At 42.8% G+C, this 24,937-nt stretch overlaps 2 protein-coding genes and 1 long non-coding RNA gene across 4 annotated transcripts in view; 2 read left to right on the top strand and 1 right to left on the bottom strand.

Annotated features, from left to right (window-relative positions):
* Window positions 1–4,158: 4,158 nt before the first annotated feature.
* Window positions 4,159–17,833, top strand: lonrf1 (LON peptidase N-terminal domain and ring finger 1). 2 transcript variants are annotated; one of them, XM_086211537.1, is made up of 12 exons: window positions 4,159–4,900; window positions 7,539–7,657; window positions 9,307–9,429; window positions 11,148–11,339; window positions 11,942–12,155; window positions 12,271–12,376; window positions 12,473–12,587; window positions 12,669–12,790; window positions 12,883–13,041; window positions 13,184–13,346; window positions 13,437–13,589; window positions 15,650–17,830. In XM_086211537.1, exons 1-12 carry the CDS (start codon window positions 4,300–4,302, stop codon window positions 15,806–15,808), a joined length of 2,226 nt encoding a protein of 741 aa, XP_086067663.1. In that variant the 5' UTR covers window positions 4,159–4,299; the 3' UTR covers window positions 15,809–17,830. The 2 variants fall into 2 exon arrangements, with proteins under 2 accessions (XP_086067663.1, XP_086067664.1); XM_086211538.1 differs by lacking the exon at window positions 11,148–11,339 and having other exon boundaries at window positions 15,650–17,833.
* Window positions 14,345–24,937, bottom strand: part of cabp4 (calcium binding protein 4) — a 23,754-nt gene continuing 13,161 nt past the window's right edge. Inside the window, exons 6-9 of the mRNA XM_086211539.1 lie at window positions 24,516–24,659; window positions 20,898–21,007; window positions 19,282–19,429; window positions 14,345–18,042 (exon numbers count right to left, since the gene is read on the bottom strand). Coding sequence (XP_086067665.1) covers window positions 18,014–18,042; window positions 19,282–19,429; window positions 20,898–21,007; window positions 24,516–24,659 — 431 coding nt within the window. The 3' untranslated portion in view covers window positions 14,345–18,013. The remainder of the gene's footprint in view (window positions 18,043–19,281; window positions 19,430–20,897; window positions 21,008–24,515; window positions 24,660–24,937) is intronic.
* LOC147257534 (uncharacterized) overlaps window positions 22,900–24,937 on the top strand; it is an 8,627-nt gene continuing 6,589 nt past the window's right edge. Inside the window, exons 1-2 of the long non-coding RNA XR_015117616.1 lie at window positions 22,900–23,117; window positions 23,309–23,357. This is a non-coding gene — a long non-coding RNA (uncharacterized LOC147257534). The remainder of the gene's footprint in view (window positions 23,118–23,308; window positions 23,358–24,937) is intronic.

Raw genomic sequence — 24,937 nt, 5'->3', positions numbered from 1 at the left:
GTATATATGTGTGTGTGTGCTTATATACATATTGTTGAGGCATTCCTCTCCGTGCCTTCCATTGCAGACGAATGTACTTTGTCTCTCAGATTGGCCTTTACATCTTGTCTGTCACTCAAGAGCAACAACAAGGTTGCTGAACATCTCATATCTATTGTAGCTCAACACTGCCCTCTAGTGGTAATTGTATCCTCCATGCACCAACCTCTGCTGTCAATTTTTCCAATAATCTGCATATCACTCACATCATTGGTGCTTTAAGGGACTTTTTCACTTCCACAATAGCAACGTCTCTCTTACTTATTCCCAGCTGTCTGAATCCATGATCATGGCCCCCTCTCCGCCCCGTGCATTACTTAAAGGGCCCCTCCACCTGCCTGCTCCATCTATACTTATGTGCACAACATCATTTCTGGTGTGTCGTGTTAAATCAGAACTCATGTCTTACAAACAAAAAACATACAACATTATCATGTGACAGACGAGAAAACTACAAAGAGAATCTGGCTCAAAAATAGATGGTGGAAACAACTGGCAAGTAGGATCCCACACTTTGTGCCTGAGTGGGAGTTAACTCATATAAAGGTGGGGGCCCCAGTGCAAAAAGGACTTTGGGGGTTTGGACTTGACTAGTTGTTTGCAATTTCTTTTCGCATTTTCTGAAGAGTAAATTAGCTGATCTGAAATCATGAAGCATGTGGCAGCAATCAATAGCACAGGGGCCATTTTCCGCACACGTTGCCACAGTCCCATGTCCATTTCCCTTAGTGGTTGTTGGCTTTTCTTTTTTGAGAAATGTTGTGGATTTCTTACCTTTTCCTCTTGTTTTCTGAAACGTTGTTTAATGTATTGTCTGACATTATTCTGCTCCTCAGAAGATGGTTTCATCTTCGAAACATGGAACCAGGACCTAGTTTGGACCCAGTAGCTTGTAGGAATCAGTTGACTGCAGCTACCACACGTTCAGTGAGTTTGTTTGTGAATGTTTGTCCGTCTAAAACACATAAATGTGCGCTCGTAGTGTCCTTTCAAATTTTCTTGTAGTACAGTGTCTTAAGGCACTCAAACCACAAGAGGGCGATCTCTGTCCACCACATTAAGTTCCCTCCTCTTATGTCCTCATACAACCTCAGAGAAACTATGAAAACTTTGTATACTTGGCTCGGATCAGGATTTACAACCACTCACTCGTAACGCAATTGTCCAAATATTTATTCGTGACATCAACATGACGTCTGTTTCAAGACACTCTTTCTTTTCTGCTGTGCATCGTCTTGCTGTTCTTTTTTCATCAGTGACAATGTCTGCATGCTGATAGTTGATTTCAGTTTAACGTAATCCAAGTCACAGTTTGTCACCATCTCACATGGGCCCCACATGGAAATATAGATTATGTTAGAGACGCAAATTCTTGTGTCTTACATGTTTAAGACCAAACTAAACCCTTCCTGAGATATTTTCTACTACCATAATACCATTCACATTCATTACAAGTTTAAAACAAGACAAGCCAGGTCCTGGTATGCAAACCTGAACAGTCGTCGTGGAACATTTCACGTAGAGATTCCATAAGACATCACAAATTCCTGAACATAAAGTAGAGTTGCCTGGCAACAAAAGCCTTACCCACACGCTAAGTCTTTCACATTTCACTTTTACTATCTTCAAAGTTCATCTCAGCTGCAAGTGTAGCAGACTTTTACCCACCTCCCTCATGATAAGAAACATGAACAAGGAAGGTCACTCGCCTGCGGGGCCTCTTGAGGCTGTTATTGAATAAGAATATACAGAAACCACATCTGGAAGGTTGTGTTTGAAATGTAACAGTTCTGAAGGGCTCTCTACAAATTATTATCACCTTTAATTACATCATCGTTATTTTCCTTTGAAGCCTGATTGTGACTGAAAATATCAAAACCCATGATGGCGATAAACATACTTGTAAACCAAAGATGAATGTGAGGAAAAGGAATCCACCACAATTCTAGGTGTGAATGTGAGTGTGAATGGTTGTTCGTCTCTGTGTGTTGGCCCTGCGATGGACTGGTGACCTGTCCAGGGTGAACCCTGCCTCTCGCCCGTAGATGCTGCGATAGGCTCCAGCCCCCCCCCCCCCCCCCCCCCCCCCGCGACCCTTACTACACCACAGTCACATTTTCCCAACTGTTGCTCTGCTGACTCCTGGGTAAACTACTGACTCATACTAATCAGAATCACCATCAGAAATCCTTTATTAATCCCTTGTGGGAAATTGTTGAAATGTGAAATGATATGTGAAACGCATACACATGACACAGTCTTCCTTTATATGTCAACAAAGGCTGCAACTGGATGTAAACTTAAAATATGTTTGTTTGGAGTCATTAGTATGTAATTAGACTGTAAAAGAAGCTTGAAATGACTGGTCTTTCAGTTACAATGGTCCCTTGTTATTCATTTAATCAAGTGATCCAGTGACTAAAATGATAATAAGTTAAGGATTACTGCAATTCCCTCCCATCAGGCTGCACCAGTTAGTCCCTAAAAACTATCCAGCTGTTCCAAAACGCTGCTGCCCGGGTGTTGACGAGAACTGGCTGAAGAGACCATGTCTCTCCTGTACTGGCCTCTCTGCATGGCTCCTTGTCAATGCAGACTGGAACATATCCCAGCAGCCTTCGGGTGACAGGTGGGGTTCACCCTGGATGGGTCACCAGTCAATCAGCCTCGTCCCCTCTTGATGTCTCTGGCTTGAGAAAGATCCTGTGCCTGAGCCGGGGCTCAAACCCAGGACTGCCTTGCTGTGAGGCCACAGTGCTAACCACTGCACCACCGTGCAGGTTCCGGGTTCAAGTCCCGGCTGGGGCACGGGATCTTTCTGTGTGGAGTCTGCATGTTCTCCCTGTTCCTGTGTGGGTTCTCTCCGGGAACTCCGGCTTCCTCCCACAGTCCAAAGACATCAAGAGGGGACGAGGCTGATTGATACTCTAAATTGACCGTAGGTATGAATGTGAGTGTGAATGGTTGTCTGTCTCTCTATGTTGGCCCTGCGATGGACTGGCGACCTGTCCAGGGTGAACCCCACCTCTCGCCCGTTGACGCTGGGATAGGCTCCAGCCCCCCCACGACCCTTAATGTAGGAATAAGCAGAAGACAATGGATGGATGGATGGATGGATGGATTAATAATTGGGCAGCACGGTGGTGCAGTGGTTAGCACTGTCGCCTCACAGCAAGAAGGTTCCAGGTTTGAGTCCTGGCTCCATCACAGGATCTTTCTGTGTGGAGTCTGCATGTTCTCCCTGTTCCTGTGTGGGTTCTCTCTGGTACTCCAGCTTCCTCCCACAGTCCAAAGACATCAAGAGGGGACGAGGCTGATTGATACTCTAAATTGACTGTAGGTGTGACTGTGAGTGTGAATGGTTGTCTGTCTCCATGTGTTGGCCCTGTGATGGACTGATGACCTGTTCAAGGTGAACCCCACCTCTCGCCCGTTGACGCTGGGATAGACTCCAGCCCCCCGCAACCCTTAATGTAGGAATAAGTGGAAGACAATGGATGGATGGATATTAATAATTGGAGAAATGCCCGCAATTAGGTGACAATTAATTAATGTTTTGCCTACAAGACAGTCATAAAAATGAACAGGTCATTGGGTGAGACATACTGTATGTATGTATGTATGTATTATTATTATTATTATTATTATTATTAGACAGTGGTCAGACAGACAGATTTGGGAGACTTGATTGCATTGAGGAGGAAAAAACTGAATTAACATCAGATGGGTAGAGCTTTGTTTGTATACCACCAATTGCAGAGAAATGTTCTTTGCAACAAAAGGAAATAAAAGAAAATAACTTTACAAATACGTTTAAAAGGCTGTTAAACTAATAATACAAAAGAACATAAAAGAAAAAATTGCTTGCACCATCATGTAATGGCAAGGATTTTTTTTTTTTAAAGCGTGTTAAATAAACACAAGTGCATTCGACGAGGCTTGTCATTCTCCGGGTGCAGTCTGTTTGAATGTCAGATGCATTGTGAAGGAGTTGTAATGGAGCTTGCACAGTCAACTTCACTACGTCCTTTCCGTAGTTATGAAACTTTTGAGCGCAGGTTTTGTAACCGAGACGTCCGGACCAATCAGTGAAGGAGCCTGCCGATCACGTGACGCGAGTTTTTTTATGTAACAATCGGTTGGCAGTGGTAAAGAGTGTCCTGTTATAGTCTGGGACCGTGGCCGCTACAGAAATGCATGGCCACCTCAGTGAAAAAGAAACAGTCTACTTAATATTCACTTAACGTTTTCCACGCTGCCATGTCGCTCCAACCGCAAGAGGAGGAAGTACTGGAGGAGAGGAGCACCTTCTACATCGGCGCAGCTGACAATGCCTCGGAAGACGAGGACCACCATCAAATCATATTACAGAAGGCCAACGCTTTAGCATCAGAAAACTGCCTCAAGGAAGCCATTTACTGGTTCTCCGTGGCCATGCGGTATGGACCTGTGCGACCGGAACAACTGAGCACTTTTGTGGACTGCGTTCTGCATTACTTCAAGAGAAAGGCCGCTGGGCCAGACGCACTTTCGGGCCAGAAGCAGGACGCAGAGAACAGCTCCGGGGACAATTTTTTTGACTGTCCAAACTGTCATAACTTAATAGGTGAACCTGTCACCATATTCTGTGGACATTCGTATTGTAAAAGGTGTTTACAACGGCGCCTAATCTCCAAATGTAAGCTGTGTGGCGAAACCGTTAGGAGCGAGGGGAAGCCTAATGTTGTTCTTTGCGGACTTTTAGAGAAATTGTTCCCAGACGAATTGAAAAACTCGAAAAAACTATGTGAGGTGGACGAGCTGTGCAGAAGAAAGCGCTACCAGGACGCCGTGTCATTAGCGACAGACGTTATCCAGTCTGGTAAGTGTTAATGTAAAAGACCTTAAGCATGTGTTGACGAAAAAGGTGTTTCCTGGTTGTGTCTGTTGCGCATGCTCAGTAAGGACGGTGGAGCACGATCATAGCGTTATTTAACCACGCAACACAAGTGTATTTAAACGTCAAAAATAAATAGGCCTGTTGTTGTATGCCGTCTACGTTATTTATGTGAGTGCTAATGACTGACATTTAACACAGTTAGCATAGCCAGGAACTGCTCGCCCTCTCCAGCTAGCTGTCGCATAACCAGCTAGAGCCCGCTTACGAAATACCCCACACTGCGCAGGCGCGTTTGGTTCCAGTTGCATAAGGCAGGTCGTGACACATAACGTAACATTATTGGGTCAGGTTTTATAACTTATTTGGCGGGGGTGTGCATTTCTTTTTTTTTTCTTTTTTTTTTTTAAAGTGGGGTAATAATTCACCAATTGTAGGTCAATTCTTCAGGAAGGCTGCGGTTTAGCTTTTGTAACATTCACGTTGTACAATGAGAGAAACTGGTAACTTTCATTCAACTACTGCAGACCTTACCTTGAAAATGTTGTAACTGGTAGTTTCAAAGAAAGCATGACTGTTACAAAGATCCAGAGCGCCTTTGATGCTCTAGATCGTCTTGCAGAAATGACCTTAAACTTGGGATGAGGGTCAGGAGGGTCACATGGAAGCACTTCATTATAAATTGAAATGATGCATTGTTGCTATTTTACTCCCATACTGCTGAAAAAAGGCTTTATTTCACATTCATTACAGCTGTGAAGGTTCAACATTTCTCCCTTTTTATACCTGCAGTTGTTTCATTGTTGATCATTTTATGAATTTTGCCGATTGCAGGTTTTTTGTTTGATGTTGTCATTTTATGGTAGTAAAATCTCAACATGCTAGCTAGTTTGATAACGGGCACACGCCTAAACACACCCTGAAAGACTATGTTTATATGACAGTTGCTGTACGGGACAGTTATTCGGGTCAGGTGACCTAAAATTACTGTGTCATAACTGTTTATAATTTCACATAGCTAACAGTGAGCTTCAGGACCTTCAAACCATTGGCTTGCCCTGGGTCATCTTGTCCAGAATAGAGGAGCTGGAATGTTTGAATGATGGAAATATTTATGTGCTCTCCCTTTTTTATTTAGGAAAATATTCGACTGAAGAAAAACTGAGTGTCAGCAGTATGTCATGTGGACTCACCAAAACAGCAAATTGTATAATTTCACCTTAGAGTTGAAATCATGACCCTTGGCTAATAATATTGATAATGTCACCATGCAGCATTTCTGAAGCACTCAAGTCATCTAGAATGCATCATAATATCAGTGAAGTTTTAAGAATGAGAAACTTTGCTAATCAAAACTATGCATTCACAGAAGTATCGTGTCAGTTTCATGTTGATGAAAATGATGGATAATAATATAGTTTTTCTGGATTTATAGTGAAATGGGAGCTGCAGGTAACGGCGGTGCTGTGTTTAGATTGGTGCACGCCTCCCTGCGACACGTAGACTCATAACGCCACAGTTCCACACGCTCATTTCAGAATTATCTCTTCATCCGGCCTTCCTTTTATGACATTGAATTTATTTCAGGAAACCTAATTGCTGTTCAACATTCATTTTCAAATGCTTGAACTATTTGCTCCGTTTCACGCTGTTGTCAGAAAGTACACAAAGAAACCCAGCAACACATAGCAGCAGAGAAGTGGGACGTGGGCGAGTAGACCCAACACACCTATCTAAACCAAGCTTTTGCTTCATGCCTTTATGCCAACACACGTGCAGTGAACAAGTTGTCAAAATGGCATTGGAGAACCTATTTATAATACAAGTATGTCGGTGGCAGCCTGTAAATAATTTATCACGGTGTATGCAGTAAGTTTGTGTTGTCCCAGCCCTAATTTCAAGGTTGTGTGAGGATGAACCGGTGCACCACCTTCTGTCAGCACACGCTGGTCTGAGGAGGCAGACGGGGGAAGTGATGGATCCATAGCACCTGCTGTTGTCAGCTCCGCTGCTGCAGACAGACTGACGAGCAGGATAGAAACTATGAAGGTGCTTTGAAGCTTTGACAACCAACCTGTGGCCCTGTCAGGTCACATGAACGTCAGAGCCGATGTCTGAGTATTACAGGGGCGATTTAGTCAGAGTGCATACAGTACTTAGGATCCAACAGAGTGATTCCTGAAAATGTGAAGAGTTTTCTCAGGTTTCTCAGCCATTTTCCATGATCCACAATTGTCTTCTGATCTACATCAGTGTACTTTTTAGATTATCTGAGCTGGGAAAGGTCCATTTAACAAAGAAATGTCTGTGCTGACATTGTTCATTTTTAATTATTTAGTTACACATCGAAATACAAAAGTGACGAAGTTAAATGTGTTTAGAACATTTTTAATTCCCTCTGTATTTTTTTTAAACCGTGCAGAAGATGAAAGTTGTGTTATATAAATGTTGTTCAGCAACTCGAGGTCTCATAAAATAGCTGGTGTTACTTTTGAAATGCAAAACAACAAAATGATGCCACCATTATTCATTGGCTCTTGGCCTTTCTTAAAATTTTTGGGCGTATAAGGATTTCTTCTTTATCTCTCCTTAACTTCTCCCTATTGTCACTGATTCCCTGCAGATCCAGAATCATCAGCAGCGGCGCGGCTTTCCCGAGCAGAGGCATATATGGCTCTCAAAGAGTACCGTCTGGCTCTGGAGGACATCGAATCCTGTCCTGGTTCCAGTCCCTCTGCTGAAGTAGGTCACTGGTTTCTTCTGCAGTAATTTGTGATTACATTGTTGAAAAAGGGACAAAGATTGATGAGAATTGAAGACTCTCAACCAACAAGTCTCTTTTGTAACTCTCAATTTCTGTCTTAGGACTTCAGGAAAATCAGTCACAGACCGCATTTACTGATATGCATGAATTAGATTGTTCCTTGCACAAACACCTTCCTTTATTTGTTATAGTCTGGCATGCGGTCAGTCAGTCTGTTCTAGTATATTGGTCAGCTGGCCACTACTAAGAAAAGGGGTATTTTTAGACTGCTTCCATTTCTAGCCACAGACAGGGCGCACCTATTGGTCACACAACTGGATTACAGCCACTGATCAATGGCCTTTGACCTCAAGGCTTCTTCATAGACACCGCAGCATAGGGTTTATTGTGTCAGTCATTTTTGTTAGGCAAGAAAGTCGTCCTCTCAAGTTAGTTGGTGGTTGTAGCAACTGCTTCCTCTTTAATCCTGAGGTTGATGCAGGGGATGTAAGCCAAGTTGTAAAAGAGTATCTGGACTAAAGAAGATTATTAGGGCTGCACCTACATATGCTGTGTTTAACATCAAAGCCATTCATCAGTAACATTAGACCACAAGTTTGTGTTGAAGGCTTGAGGTCTTTTGTGTAACAGCTTTTGTTCATTAACGTATTTGTTAGAGCAAATGTTTTGCAGTTGGGAGCTCGACTGCGTCATTTTCCTATTAATGAAAGCTCCTCAGATTCAAGCCCTTGCCAAACGAGTTGTTACAATGATCATTAAGCTCATCGTTGACAGGTAAATCTCCACTCGTCACTGTGTGTGCACTTCATGTCATGGATGTATAAAGTCAACTGGATACAGTGTCGGAGGTGGGGCCTAAACTGCATGCCCTGCTGGGCGCACAGGAAAATGGGGAAAGCGCACAAGAGACTTCCACCATCTCACTAACGGTTTAAACCTTGAATTGACTATTATTTATTCTTAAGGCTCTTGTAGACTTTTAAACTGTTATCAGACCAAATAAATCAAATTATGATGGTTAAAGTAGCAGGTGTTTGTGGCTAAAATCCAAAATATATCTACCATGTCTTATCTTTCCTGTCAAATGAAGAACATCATTTTTCGGCTACAAAACCAACATCACACTTGTAATTGCACAGTTTTGGCTAGCGTGTCAAACTGGCGCTCCTCCTGCATCCAGGTCTTCTTACACAGCCATGGTTTGTATACGCAGTGACTTTTCCAAAGGTGTCGGTAAGATGTGCACTCCGGACGCTCAGAGACTTGTGCCTGCTGAGCTGGTGATTTCCTGACTGCCCTCGGCTAACTTGAATGTGGGTGAATAATTAAATCGTGTGGCTCTTGTAGACTTCCCAAATGTCATCAGACTAAATCGGATCAAACTCTTCGCCTGGGGATGTGTGACAACCAAAAAACTTAATCCAACTCTGTTTTTAATTAACCGAGCATGACTTCAAATGCAGTGTTTTTCTTATGTGAAGAACTAACACTCACTAGACACATTAAAGTGGACATAATTTAGTACTGCATGTACTCAGTAATTAATGTGGTTTACCTAATTAATGTGGATTACCTAAATGCTGAAGTTTGATTTTTCTCTTTCTTTCCCTCCTTTCTACCTACTCAGGCTTTGTTTTGGAAAGCCATGGTGCTGCATGAGATGGGCCAAGTGGACGAGTCCCTCCAAGTCTTCCTACACTGCCTGGCTGTCGATGAGGACTTCCCCTGCGCTAAGAGACAAGTGGAAAAGGTTTAAAGGGTTATGTCTAATGAATCAAGTCCATCTGTGTGTGCAAGTAGAAGAGTAATTAAAGCTACAAGCAGAGTTGTTGGGGCCTGAGCCCCCGCGTGGCCTCTGGCCGCGTCGTTGACGCCGGCCCGAATCCAATGGTGTATTTGCCAAATCTGTAGGCCTTGTAGTTCAGGAGATAGAAGCCTCAGTCTGATCAGAGAGTGAGAGCAGAGCTGAGAGCTGGCCCTTTAAGAACCCCTCCCCCACTGCTCTGTCTTTGATCTGTGCCAGAGTGGAGAGAGAGGAGGATCAACAGAATTGGAGTGCGTAAAAGCTGAATAAGTCTGCATACGTTGGTCAAGAGTGACACATAATACCATATTTTTGTAGGGATTTTTGTCAGGAATGCAGTGGTGTGTTTTTAAAAGCTGTGGGATGTATGGTGTAGACGTGAGAAGCGTTTGTTTGACAGTATGTACCCTGAGAGGACACGGGGTCCCCATAGGCTTCCATTGTAAGTGTAAAACGTGTCTCCCCCACTTTGACGGCTTATAAAATCCAAACCCAGTAATTCATATAAAAACTTTTAATAACTTTTAATCAGCACAGTTGGGAGACTAATGTGTGAAAGTTTGGAAGCAATAGCATTAATGGCCTAGGAGGAGATAGATTTTGTGTGGGGAGTAAAAAAAGTCCTCATTTTGACAGTTTTGTCCAATTTGTGGACATTCTGTTGTAGATAGGTGAGGGGTCAGAGTGTAGGAATTGTTCGTCTTGATGAGACGAGTCCAACGGTTTTGGTCCCATGTTTGTGGGACATTTGTGGGAGGAGTTATAGCGCTTCAAATGATCAAAAATTATCTTTTAGTTGTGTGGCTCCGTAGGTGGCGCTATAGACTTTTTGGTTGTTTTTTTTGTTTTTTTTAGATTAATGAATGTGTCGCTAGACTGGACAAGTATGGCGAATTTCAGCGAATTTCTTGCATGTTCAGGGGGTGAAATCAAATTATGCGCATTGCAAGAACAGTCTAGTACCAGGTTTTGAATGGGTGTGTATGTGAAAACCGGCTCCGGCCCGTCTGGCTGAGCTGCCTCATGGGTGTTGGGGGGGGCTGGGACACTTGTTTAGTGTGTGTTTTTAGTGCTGCTAATGTGTTGCTCTACCGAGCAAACATAAGAGGGTCTTCGCCTGAAGTACCTTCAGGCTCAGGCCCTAATAAAAGTGCTTTACAGCTGAGAAATGGGGGGAAAAAAACAGGATGCAAACTGTGTGTGTGTGAAAATTTTCACAGTGCTGAACATAGTCCTCATCTGTCATGGACCTGGATGTGTTGTTTTAATGGTCAGGTCTTGTGACTCTTCAAGTAACAACATTAGTAGGATTTAACAGACGGTGCGCGTGTTGTAGTTACATAAGTAGCACACAGCTTCTCTCATGTTTGGATTAATTCATACGTCTTCAAAGCAAGACAGCAGCATGATGCCAGTTTTCACATTCCCTGTAGCCTGAACCTGCTGGAAAGAGTTGCAGGTTGGATTTGTACCTGAACTGCATCTTAGAATTTTTTTTTTTTTTTTATGCCAGACGTCAAAGTGCAAGCGTGTGAGTTGAGACAGTTGGCATCAGTGTGATTTCTGATCAAGTTAGTCCAGCCTGCTTCCTTTCCAACACCCATAAAATGAAAGAAATGCTGTCAGCTTCTCACTTTGATGCGTAATTCTTGTGGGTTCTACAGATCTTGTGTGCCCTACTATCCCCGGTTGATGAGAACGTCAAGGTCGGCCTGAGGGAAACCACACAGAACACGTCGCCTCACTTGCGTAGTAAAAGCATTGTGACTGATGCCCAAGTTGCACCAAGGAGCCCTACCCAAAGACAACACCAGGCCCGCGCCGCCTCGACACCCCACCACCCAGGCCACCTGGAGGTATCATCATAGAGAGTAACAAGGCTTCTGACTTCCTTATACAAGGCTTACATCCTAACTGACAGCATAACAAGCGTCCTCTAACTCACTTAAGTAATTCTGAAAGGGGAATGTTCAAGCTAACTGGATGGAGCTAATAAAATCAGCCACAGTTTATCCCACTTCATCTCAAGTATTGGACGTTCCATGAAGGGAACAGGTACAACAGATAAATATAATTCCTAAAATTGTTTATTTACATCATAATTTCCATTATAATTACAATAAACACAATCAGTTAAGTCGAAACATACATTTCTGGCACTGGGGATGGCAGTGGTAGGGGCTGCTTGGCTGTCTGGTTTTCCTTTTGATGACCTCTCCAATTGGTCATGTTCTGTAGGGAGATGAATGAAGGTTCCTGCTCATAGATCTCCTCTTCTCTTCAAATGAAGAGCTGTGACTCTGACAATTTGGTAGCATGTCGTGTGTGTGGGGTCCTTCAGCCTGAGTTGCTGTTTCTACAGCTTGAACTATCGTGTTGTCTGTGCTAGACTGATGGACTGTTGCATCTCTGATACCAGTCGTACTTGTTCACTCACTCTCTCGCCACTGTGTCTCAGAAACGCTGGGAAAGTCTGGAACGCCCCGGTCTGAGCCGAGCTCATTCTCTCCGAATGCACGGGTCCAACTGTGGTGAGGAAGGGCTGAAGAGAGTGTTCTCCGCTCCTCAGCTAGGGGACCAGGAGAAGGCCAGCCTGCTGAAGAGGAAGCTGTCAATTTCAGAAATAGAACCTTGTGTGGTGGACAGTGGAAGTAGCAAACATAAAAAACAAGGTAAGATGTCATTCTGCAGCATTCCCAATGTTCAGTACTCCTAATTATCATCATATCGAGCGGAGGCAATTCTTCTGGCTAGAAAGTGAACGGCATTTTCCTGTCTTGACTCAAGGTGTGACTAAAGGCTCCAAACAACAGGCAGCCAAAGCCAAACCATGCAGAACTGTTCCTGATGACCCCCTGGACCCCAACGACCTGGAGTGCTCTCTCTGCATGAGGTGAGGTCGCATCTACCAGGAAGTTTACATACCTCACATGGTTCACAGAACAGAATAACCAAAAGATGTTTTCTTGCGTCTCTATAACCAAACCAGGTTATTCTATGAGCCTGTGACCACGCCATGTGGCCACACCTTTTGTAGAAACTGTCTGGAACGCTGTCTGGACCACACACCCCAGTGTCCTCTGTGTAAAGAGAGTCTGAAAGAGGTTAGAAACCCTTATTACATTGATTTTTAAACAGAATGTGTTCTGTGCGTCATCTGTTCACTCATGTCCTTCCCTCCTCAGTATCTAGCATGTAGGAAGTACATGGTGACGACAGTCCTGGACACGCTGATCCAACAGTATCTGAGTGAGGAGTATGCAGAGAGGAGAAAAAACCATCTGGAGGAGACCAGAGAGCTCTCGGAGTAAGCTTCCTCTCCTCAAATCTGCCATCACATGTATGCTGCGTGCAGAAGGTTCTAACAGTCTAAATGGTTCCTCCGGTCTCTCTGTGCAGCCTGACAAAGAATGTGCCTATCTTCGTGTGTACTATGGCGTACCCCACCGTGCCTTGCCCCCTGCATGTCTTTGAGCCACGCTACCGACTCATGATTCGCCGCTGCATGGACACAGGCACGCAGCAGTTCGGGATGTGCATCAATGATCCCCAGAAAGGGTAAGCACTGCAGACACAGCCATAAGTTGATTAGTGTTAATGACATTTATAGGGGATTGTTTAATTAGATACATGCAGCTACACAAGACCACTGAGGTCTCTCTTACAGAGCTTTATTAAAACATTGAATTCATCCCTGCAGGTTTGCTGATTATGGATGCATGCTAATCATCCGGAGTGTCCATTTCCTACCTGACGGGCGATCAGTGGTGGATACTATTGGAGGAAAGCGCTTCCGGGTTCTGTCCAGAGGAATGAAGGATGGTTACAGTATTGCTGACATTGAACACTTGGAAGATACTCGGGTAAGAACTTTGACAACTACTTTTACTACAGTACTATGTGCACAGTCTAGAAGTTGAAGGTGTACTAATTAAATTTCTCTTGACTTTTAGGTGGAGGACAGCAAGGAGCTAGAGAGTCTTCAAGAACTGCATGACGCAGTGTATGAGCAGGCTTGTGTCTGGTTCCAGAACCTCAAGATCCGCTTTCACAACCAGATCCTGCAGCACTTTGGACCAATGCCAGAACGAGAAGCTGATATCCAGGTACATTTACTTCACTTGGTGGACTTGTACTTTGCCTGTTCCTGTCCAGATAATCTCACTTAAGAACTACATGTCAAACACTAGGTGTTTGTTTTTTTTAACAATCCTATGGTGCACATTCACTTTTAGGAAAACGTGAGATTTGCTGATACATCGTAGGTTTAAAAGAATGGTGATATTGTAACTGTGTGCCAGCAAGATGCACAAGGGATTGAGGGGAACTGAAGTTTAAAACGCAATTGAATAAAAATAATCTCCATGCAACATCGTCCTGAGAAAACAGGAGTTTATCAGATTATTTATTATTTTTTGAAAAAAAAAAATTCAAAATTGTTATCTAATATATTATTTCGCAAATCAGTTCATAAAAGAGGCTATTATTGGTATTAGATCTATTTTGTTGTTAACTTGTATTGTTGTTGTTGCTGCTGTTCAGAGTTTCTTCTGAGGGGTGTTTTCAGTATCAGCTGAGTTCCAGGAAGAGTCCTTTTCTCTGCAGGGCTTATAAAGTTAGTTGTACTTTGCCGGGCCACTGCCAGATCCCACAGTGCATTCTTGGTCTAATAGTGGGATCATCTCATGGTGAACTTCCTGAGGGATGAAGTACAACGGACACTGCTCAGACCCTTGTTGAACTCTAGGCTTTATTTATTCTCATACCAAGAAGCAGAAAAAACTTTCTACCCTCAGATAACCCTCCCTTAATCACCCCCCCCCCCCACAAACACACACACACAATTCTTATCACCAGCATATCTACAGCTATCTAGCGAGCTTGCTAGCTAGTTTTAGTATGTATATCTTCTGTCTTTTCTACTGCATTTCTGTGGGTCACCAGTCCATCACAGGGCCAACACATAGAGACAGACGACCATTCACACTCACAGCCACACCTACGGTCAATTTAGAGTATCAATCAGCCTCGTCGTGCCGCCCTCCTGCAACATCAACCTGCCCAATTTGGAGTACAGATGGAAATAATGAAAATAATAATAATGAAAATGGATGGATGGATAAATACATGTAATGGATGCAGGGAACATGCAGTCTCTTGGATGACATGGGAGTCACAATCCAGGATGTGAACCAGACAAGGACCAAATAAATTCCCACGTTTCTCGCCTTTTTTGAGGGGAAGACCCACTTAATCATCGATTCTGATGTCTCAACACCCGTTTGTTGTGTGTCAGGGACTCTTGGCGGCGGCTCACAGCCTGCAGCACTGAAAAGGATTACAGCTCCACTCTTAGGACAACCACGGGGCGGAGCCTTTGACAATATAGGCTAAAGAGCTTTGTGGGTGCTTCATACCTAATCCCACTGGTACTGTTGCATCAGAAGTGTCATGAAGAGAATCCCCTATTCAACATGCACTCACGCTGCAAAAAGAAAGATAAGAAAAGTTTTTAAGTTGTAATTTTTGGTGGTGTGTCGCTTCAGACTAAACAATTTTCAGAAATTCCTGTCTTGTTTTGTGATAATATGTTAGATGTTGTCCATAAGATTCATTTCAAATCTTTTAAGCACATTTTGTAATTGGCTTAGGCTGCTAAAGACACTTTTTTTGTCAGCCATTTCACTAAGGAACACCTGCGTTGGTCTGACCAGTGACCATTATTCAGGTCCCTCCAGGGGAGTAATGCAAATACTTCTCAGGTCAAATCACTACCATCTAAGTACATCATATCATTAGAGGAGCTCGAATGTTACACACTGAAGGGAAGTCTTTGCAGCTACAGATCTGGGATTGCTTTAGAAATGTTGAGTTAGCCAAAGCTAACTTGATAAAAGAGGATTTAAAGCTTTATCTAAGTTTTTTTTCCCCCCCTCTCTCCAGATTAGTTTGAAACAGTGACAGAGATAAATGGAATTCATTACAGCCCTGACAGATCATGGGAAATAGGGCCCAGAGGAGGATAGTGAGGCTTTGTCTGGCCTGAAATGTTGAGACACAATAAAACCCTGACTGGCAGCTCCAAAGGCTGACCTACGGTGTCCTTATATCAGTCAAAATCATGTGTTGTGAAAGTTTTTTATATCGTAGTTCTGATTTGTTCTAGGCCACGCCTAATGGTCCGGCGTGCTGCTGGTGGCTCCTGGCTGTTCTGCCTATTGACCCGCGGTACCAGCTCTCTGTCCTCTCCATGACCAGTCTGAGGGAACGTCTGGAGAAGATCCAGCACATCCTCACGTATCTTCAGAGCATCCCCAGCAACTAGAGCTTCCTCATCATCACCACCATCAAGCCTCCATCAGACTTTTTAAACAACATTCAAGCAACTTTTCTTTCAACATTTGCCAACTTTTGTTTATACCGCTGTCTGATCCCCTCATGATGAACTTGCTTGTATGAGAGTGCACACAAGATTGCAACAAAGGTGAAACGTCCTCCCAATTGTTGTTCAGCGACACCAGAGATATGGCCAAACCACCTCAGGGATCCTTCCACTGACCAGTCTCGGAACCCAACAGCTTTTCTGGGGGCAACGGCCAAAATCTCGGAGCTTCCCTTCATAGTCAGCGGACATCTGGACTTCCTCTTCTTTTTGCAGTTTATTGTTTACGGCCCAATTAGCACCAAACTGTTTACCTGCATGGTATCAAAGCTCATTCAAATGTGACTGGTCAACAGCATGGACAGTACAATACTTCCAGTCCAAAAATATTGCTCCGTACCTACAGATGATGATGCATTTGTTAGCAGCATCTTATCCAGTGAGACTTTTTTTGTGTCCAATAATAATAATTTAAAAAAATTGGCTCTCACACTTAATACATGTAATTTATACAACTCTGTACTTCCTGAGTGTTGAAATGAGAATGCTTCAGAAGAGATTCTCTTGATAGATTGTGTAGTCAAGGCAGATGAAGATGGCCGTGTATTGAATAAGTAACAATCCCGTGTATGTGAACCTTCTGTTAAGAGAATACTGTTGCTGCAAAGTCAAAGACGGAATGGTTGGAGTTGTATCACCAGCTCAGACAAATGAAAGTGTTTTGTTTCTTGGCTGTAAAATTAATTTATTGAGTGAAAGGGTGTGGTGACACTGCGGAACAAAAGCCTGAATGCTAAAAGTCCCCCCCCCCCCTAAAAAATAAATAAAAGAGGAGACGGCATGATGTGTTTCAGAGAAACCATAGTGAAAAGAAGAGGTCTGTTAAACCAAGAGCAACTAAAGGCTGAGGTATGTGTGTCAGATGCATGAAAGTAGGAATCAGTCTCTTCCGAGCATCAAGAGTTCTTCTTACCCACTTTTCCCAGTGTGTACAACTTCCATCATTATCAGAAACTTCCCGTTGAAAGAATGAGGCCGTCTGTTTCTCTTTCCTCCCAAAATTTCTTCCATGTTGTCATGCAGACGAACGCTCATGACCCCGGAGTCTCATCCCCATACCACACTTTTTAAAATCTTCCTTCCTTGACACCTTGAGTTATGCAACTCCTCTTCCAAAAGTGTCTGCCTGTCAGTATGCAGGTAGGATATAAGGATTGTCTTAATCAGTTAAAAGATGGTTCTATCTTCCCCCACCAGCAGTAAAAGATTCTTATTGAATCAATCTAATTTATGAGAAAATACATTTGTACATTCTGACCAGATGTTTGTATGAAGTATACAAGATTGCAATATTCTGAATCACGACAAGACCAGCAGGTACACGTCCATCGAACCTTCCCTCGACGCTGCTGTGGAGGAGAGAGGATGGTACCTGCAGCGTGTCTGTCAGGTGGCTGCATTTGCCTTACATTGTCTCGCATTGTGATCCAAACAACACAATGCCTTGGCTTGGTTTTCATTCCTTTTTTTTTCTTTTTTTTTTTTTGCCAGTGTGACACCTGTTTTGTTTGTTTGAGTCACCATTTGTTCACAATGTGTGGGAAAAAAACAAATTAGTCCGTGTAAATCATTTGTAAAAAAAAAAAAAAAAAAAGGCTTTTTAGAAAGATCTTGTTCTTGTTCTTTTAAGTTATCAATTTTCAATAATAAATGCGAAATTCTTGTCAAATGAAGCCTCGGTGTTTAATAATTCGAAGACATTGGTGAGATTTTCTCTTAAAAGCAAATAAGACCTCAATTCTCATTTCCAAAAACACCTTGAATGTGAGAGATTCTACTATAAACCTGAAGAGAAGTACGAAAATAAATTGTGCAATTAATTTGGAGTGAATTACTTACAGCCACTAGGGGGCGACACTGTAACATCATGGCTTCACATAGTTGCATAACACCCTTTGCACTACCTCAACCTTTATTATGAAAATAAAACTCACTGACTTGATTTTTTTTTTTCTTCTACCAGACATTTCATATTAGACAGAAGGTCACAAGTGGAAAAAGTAAAAGCAGTAATTGACGGCGCTGGCTGCTGGTTGAATGTTCACAGCTTTTGAATCCAGTGCTGTACTCCCATGGTCTCATCAGAGGTCATCGCGCAGAAAGCATCATCATGAACTCTGCAGAGGGAGACAGCAGCAGATCCACTGATAAGGACTGATGATGCTTTTAATCATGAAGGGACAGCAGAGAAGGCAGCTGCCTCATTATCAACCCACATGAAATTATGCCAGAAAGTAACACTGCCCTTAGTGCGTTGTAATGACGAACTGGTGCCATTATCACCTGGTAAATGAAAACTCAAGTGGTGATGGGATGATGTGTCAAAGCAGAAACCAAAACAGATGGATGCAGGGGCATTTCAGTTGAGGTGTGTAAATATTGCAGTTTCTATTTTCATTTTGTGGATCTTAATCTTTAGATGGTTTAAAGGTTAATTGAGAAATACTAGCAGCTTGAAATCAGTAATTTGACGCTTACCGATTACTGAATCGATTATTCCATATTCACCTTCAAATCAAGAAAAGATTGATGTGTCCTGTCAATAAAACCTGTCGGCAAATTGAGATGGGAAAATATGCTGAATTCAACCGATCAATCACATCTTCTATTTCCCTTTGTCTCTCCTGAGGGCTGCACCCTCTCACTGCAGGTGCGAACCTATTGACTGACTGAGCACTAAAGCTTAATTCCAGATTAACCCACTAACTTCTTTCTTTTGAGGTACTCATCTAAACAGCCTCCTCTCATTCAAGCTTCATCGGCGTGTGGAATATTCAGATGCTGCTGCAGATGACTGTTAACCAGCTGCCTTGTTTGATATTCAGCCCACGTGGCTGAACTGGACAACGCGGCTCCGGGGGGCTAATTGATGATAATGAGGAGCACCTGCATATTGATCCTGCCTGAGACTGACACGCCTATTCATATGTTCCCAATAATTGCAATAGATTAGATTGCTGGGACCAGACAAACTGGATCATACCTCTTAACCCCTTGTGAGCTGCAGCTGGTAATCGCACTAGTGCTGCTTGCACATTGTTGTGCATGTATGTGTATGTGTGTGTGTGTGTGTGTGTGTACTATTCTTTATGTTCTTGCGAGCTAAGAAGGGGAAATGTAACTTCTCCCAAGTCCTTGAGTGTGTGTTTGTCATGTGTCACATGTGGTGGGTGACCAGGTGTGTATATTGACTTAGTGCACAACTGATTAGATTGGCCCATCCATCCAACCCACCTTGAATTAACCATCACTCTTTTCACCCTTTTTCTGCCTCTTGTCGATCTCCTTTTCTCTCCCCTCGATGTTCTTCCCATTCATGCTTCTGCTCCACCCCCCCACCCCCCCCCACATCTCACCATCAAAGTCAATGTTGCCGTCTTTGTTGAGGTCAATGTCGCCGAGGATCTCCTCCAGCTCGCCTTTCTTCAGCTTCTCCCCCAGGAGATTCTTCATGCCCTCCTTCAGCTCCTCTAACGTGATCTTTCCGTCGCCATCACAGTCGAACTGCGACGTGTAGGTTTGTAGAGGTGGGGACGTGAACATGGAGTCAGTGAGGAGAGACAAATAAATGCATAAGAGGTGAAGATGATTAGAGGTGGCAGGAAGAGCAAAAGGATGAAAGAACACATGTTTCTGGGGCTAATGAGGTGAACAGATTGAATGCAGAATGAGGAGTGAACAGAGGAGGAGGAGAGGAAGAAGGGAACAGAGAGAGCAAGTTATCAAGAGAGAACAAACAAAGAATCTAATAGATCAGACTGTGCTAATTAAACACTGATTTTTCACTTTGGTAATTAATACAACATGCTGCATGAAACAGAGTCTTCGGATGAGGAAATGCTGCCTCATGACATCCTTAAAGCGATTCTTCATTTAGAAACAGTATTTTGCCTTTCAGTACTGAAAAATAGTTGTTAAATACATAGGTAACTTGAAGCTAATGGTGGCTAGCTGACAGCTAATGGCAGCTACAGCAACAAAAGAACAAGTCTCTCAAGTGCATCAACAAAAACAAAGAAACTATAACACTTTATTAAGATAAATGGGGATTATACTGGATTATATTGTTGGGAGACTATAAAATGATGGGTTTTTTTGGTCAGGTTTGCTGCTGTTTTGTTGCCGTAGCTGCTGTTAGCCATCCATATATGCTGCTGGCTCTTTCTGCATTCTGGAGTCATAAAAACTGAAAGGTATTTGTGACCTCAGGAGACCTATATGTGAGTACCTGAAAGGGAAAAAAACACTTTTTTGGGGTTAAATTTGCTTTAAGTGAAAAAAAAACTTTTAATTGAGCATGGGACTTTGATGGGATTATTTAGGACCTTGACAATGACCTAAGTATGAGGGACGAAAACTCCAGAAATAAGGCTGACTCAAGAAGTCCGAGAGCCCCAGGCAAAATTTTAGATTGGTTCAGACAAATCTTGATCTGGCTCATATGGATGACCGCAAGGTTACTGTGTGAGCGCCAGACTTGCATACAATCTGGTCTAATATCTATAAATATGAAGAGCACTTTATCAGCTGTTTTGCAGTAATCATTGTAAACACCAGCTGTACCCAGGTGTTAGGCTTATTAATAACATCATCACCTCATTTGTTTTGCTTGGTAAGAGACTACGTCACGCTAGGACAACCAAAACAACGCTTGTTTACCTTCTTCTGTAATGACGTCAAAGATCGAAATTCAATAGAGATTTCCCGCGCGCCAATAAGACAGTGAATGTCTTGAAATAGAGGAGACGCACCAAATGAGCTCTAATGAGAAGGTGAGGCAGACATCATCAATATGGATATTTTCCCCTTCTCTCTTTCCTCTCCTCCGCTCGTAGCCTGCTGGGCCGCTGCTCTTACACTGGTTGACAAGTAAAAGCTGTAAACTCTTCAAATGTCCCTCTGCTCACTTTAAAGTTGTGGTTAAGTCTCAAGTCAAATGTCTGCAGGGTTGTCAGCAGGGTTCTTTACTCACCTGTTTGAATGCACAGCGGAGTTCCTTCAGCCCAACCATGTGGGCTGTCTCAGCCAGCATCCTGGGACCCATTAACTCACAGAAATCATCAAAGTCTACATGGCCCCCCCCTGCAGAGGGACAGAGCACACGAATGCAGGGGCTCACAAACAACATCTAGTTCCTGTAACATAACATTGTTTATACTCAGAGAGCTCGTACCTCTGCCAAGGAGACTACGTGGATACATAGTGTCATCAAAATATGTTCAGAAATGTTAACCCCCATCACCAAAAGTAGGTCTAATGTTATGTTTTGTTATCTTCTCATCCAGGACATGATTCATACTAATCAAAAAGCCTTACAGATTACAGATTGAAAATATGATCAAGGAACGTTCTTCTTTCAACCACATCAGACCGATGGAATGAACGCTCCAATACCACTTACAGCAGGATCCTGCTTGAGAAGTCTTCAGGGTCTACAGTTTCCAGATCACCTCCAATCATTTATTCCGTGTGAAATTACTTACCTTTACATCAGATGTCATCAGAATCTGTCCATTATTTTTAAGATATCCCTTATGCACATTGAGCCCAAAGATGTTAAAGAGGACCTGAGGGGACCTGCAGGTTTGAGGAGAATCTGTAGCCGACCAGTGAGTTTACGCGTATTTGTTGTTTGATTTTTAAATGATTTTTGTAATTGACAGCACACCTTTCCTGCAGGTTCATGACCAACCCGCATGTGAGCTATGACAATGTATCCAACTATGACCATTATGCCTCTTTCAGTCCAGTTAGAACCAGTTTTGTTTTGCTCCATCCCCATGGTAATTATCAAACCAGACTGATACAAAAGGAAGCTCATGTTATTACTTTGACTAAAGACAGGCTTATTTGATTTGAGTGTAGACCAATAAGCTTGGTCTGTTTTCATTATCCAGGCCTTGGTGGATGTGAAAGAGCGCTTCAATAAAGCCTCGGTGTCATTTAGTGGTTCAGAAATGTAATCAGAGTCTCAGCAGTGTGGAGGATGAGAGTCAAATGGCAAACTATCTCTGCAAGGAGCTTTTCAATCATGGGACTAATGGCTGCCATCTAACTAGTCATCTATTTCTAACAAGGATTCGAAAATAAAAGACGACTAATGATACAATTTTTCACTTTGTGGAGGATTTTTTTATCGTTGCCTGGAGGCACAGTTTTGGGTGGCTGGCTTCACCCTTGAGGAGAAGCAGTCTGGGGTGCAGAATTACTGTGCTTTAAGTGGGTCAGTCAATAATCACACAGTAAAAGGAAAAAAAAACTCTCTGAAAAAGTCTTGGGAATTTACCATCATTCTTTAATTGTTTATATTATGCTGGTTATGGAAATATATATTTATATATATAATATCATGGTGTTATTAGCTCTAGGGACAGAGAGGTAACTAGAAATATCTAATTCTCTCCCCTTCTAGCTTGCGGCTGAAATTAAAGCATCAGAGAGAAGATGAATAATTCACACCAATGTAACATAGTTGATCAAAAACAAAACAAGCACCGATAGCTCATGTTTATCCAGCTTCTTTTCAACATGAGGATTGTAAGTCAAAGCAGAGATACTGTTGTCATCATTTGATTTAAAACCAGAGGGAAGCATGAGTCATTTTATCTGCTCTCCCCTGTAAGTCAGTATGACGTAATCGATATTTTGTAAAATTTCAGCTTCTCGTCAAGAATAAGTAAATTTGCGCTCTGCTGGGATCATTTAGGCCAGGGGTAGGGAACCATGTGCCATGGAGAGCCGTGTGTATGCAGGTTTTCCTTCCAACCCAACACTTTAACAGGTGATTCCACTGATTAACACACCTTTAGCCACAGAAGAGTGTCAATCAGTGGAATCACCTGTTAAAGTGTTGGGTTGGAAGGAAAACCTGCATACACACGGCTCTCCATGGCACATGGTTCTCTACCCCTGATTTAGGCGATGAGATATTTCTCTCTCAGTTCCGGCTGGATCCTCTTGAAGCGCTTGAATCTAATCAGGAAATAGTTCACACCTGGGACACCAGGTGAATCTAATTAACTAGTTTCTAAGATGGAGAACCAGCTGCACTCTGGTCCCCGAGGATCGCAGCTGAGAATCTCAACTTTACTTTAGCTTCTGCGCCAGCTCAGGTCTCAAAGTCCCGTGTTTAGATCCCGATCAGTGGTTTAGAGCTGGAGACTCGCCCCCATCATCAACTTGCAACCAGGATGTGAGTAAACTTATGGCATTTTCAATGCAGTCATTTATACATACAGACTTCTGATGAATTAATTATTAAAACACACATCTTATCAAGCCCTGGCCCCCGGCGACCTATCCAGGGTGAACCCTGCCTCTCGCCTGAAGTCAGCCGGGATAAGCTCCATTGACCCTCGATCCTGTTTTTTGTCCAAACTTTAGGAGCTACCAGGAGGAGGAGCAGTGATCACACTGAGCAAGAACTCCACCAGTAAGTAGCAAATAGGTCTCAGCTTTAAAAAAACAAAAAACAACTGAACCATCCTTTTAAAATGTCAATTATTTCTGTCTCAGCAGTTGAAATCAAAACTGTCTGCAGGATTTGATGTAACTATATGGTGTTTGTCCTTTCAATACAGCAGCCTTGAAAAAGCAACTTAATACTAGGAAGCGCTGTCATTCCATCCGTGGGTTAAGTCAAGGAGTTTCACCTCTTACCAATCTTCTGCTGTATGTAGGTGGTGAGAGAAGTACAGGAGGGAAAGAAATCAATTTCCAGCTTAACTGAAGTTTCTCTTTATTGCTCAAACGGTCTATCAATTAAAAATGAAGATTTGGATGCAGTGTAGTTGTCACAAGCATCCTCTATCACCTCCACCGACGATGCGACGTATTACAAGAGACAAGTTAACTTTTGGAGGATGAAGTTGCTGGATCCTGGACACTGCTCTAAGCTAGTGGAAGGATCTAGCTGTGAGCGGCTTTTTGTTGTTTCTAGTTGCGTGGCAATGGGCACCATTGGCTTGACGCTAAGTATGCGTAGTTGGAGTCATGAAGAGGTGCTGCAGGAGGGGATAAGTTGAGCTCAAAGACATTTACTTGATATTACCTTTAAAGGCAAAATACGGATGAAGTATTGCTTTAATGCACTATGGAAATGTAATCTTCTATACGGTAGATTTGGAAAGACTTTACTGGCCTTTCTTTGACACGATGATGGCATTACAGTGGCGAGTTCTTCATATTCATGGTAGGATTAAAGATATCATTGCGGTGATGATACACCTTTTGATTTAAACGTGAACTGCACACATTTATACTTTAACATTCAGAAAAGAGAACTTCTGGCACCTTCATCACGAGCACGGAAAAGTAACAACCATGACTACAGACACACTCCCGCGCATGCAGTGTAAAGGCCATTAATCAGTGTGCTAAAATGGCTTGAATGTCCCCAAAATCCAAAGACAAACATCAATTCCTTGCAACACACACACACACACACACACACACATTACTCATACAGTCACACTTGGTCACTTGAGAAACATCAATCAGTCATTCATGCATGGTGCACCTGCAGAGGAAGACATAAAACTATAGAAACACACACGCACACATAAATAGACCCAGACAGATAAATACGCACATCTCATCTTGATTTGCTGGATGATCTCGATGAGCTCCATCTCTGTAGGCATGTAGCCCATGGTCCTCATGCAGCCTGCTATGTCTTTGTAATGGATGAAACCATCTGCATCGTAGTCAAACTCCTTAAAGGCTTCTTGCAGCTCTAACAGACACAAACAAATTGCAGCATTTGCAACAAACCGTGAAATGAGGTGAAATAACCCCCCCCCCCCAACAGTCAAACAGATAATCACCATGTTCAAGGATACTGACAGTTAAATTGTTGATTCGAGCCGGCTGAACTACAGCCAGGACTCGACAATGTTAAGTTATGTTGCCATAATTGATTTTGTTGCTCTTGGTCATTTGGTAACAACATCTCAAGGCAGTCTGAGAACTGTTTAACATGAATCAGGAACAGGAGCAATCTGCAGAGGAGAA

This window comes from Aulostomus chinensis, chromosome 8, assembly GCF_037954235.1.
Source record: "Aulostomus chinensis isolate RoL2024-O1b breed Wild chromosome 8, RoL_Achi_v1.0, whole genome shotgun sequence".
Classification (NCBI taxonomy): Eukaryota; Metazoa; Chordata; class Actinopteri; order Syngnathiformes; family Aulostomidae; genus Aulostomus; species Aulostomus chinensis.
Note: the sequence above shows the minus strand (reverse complement) of the source record. Positions and strands in the feature narration are given on the sequence as shown.

Coding starts and splice junctions, on each gene's coding strand:
- lonrf1 (XM_086211537.1), top strand. CDS start 4,300: ATGTCGCTCCAACCGCAAGAGGAGGAAGTACTGGAGGAGAGGAGCACC. Junction 12,588..12,668: donor GTAAAGAGAGTCTGAAAGAG/GTTAGAAACCCT, acceptor TTCCCTCCTCAG/TATCTAGCATGTAGGAAGTA. Junction 13,042..13,183: donor ATCAATGATCCCCAGAAAGG/GTAAGCACTGCA, acceptor TCATCCCTGCAG/GTTTGCTGATTATGGATGCA.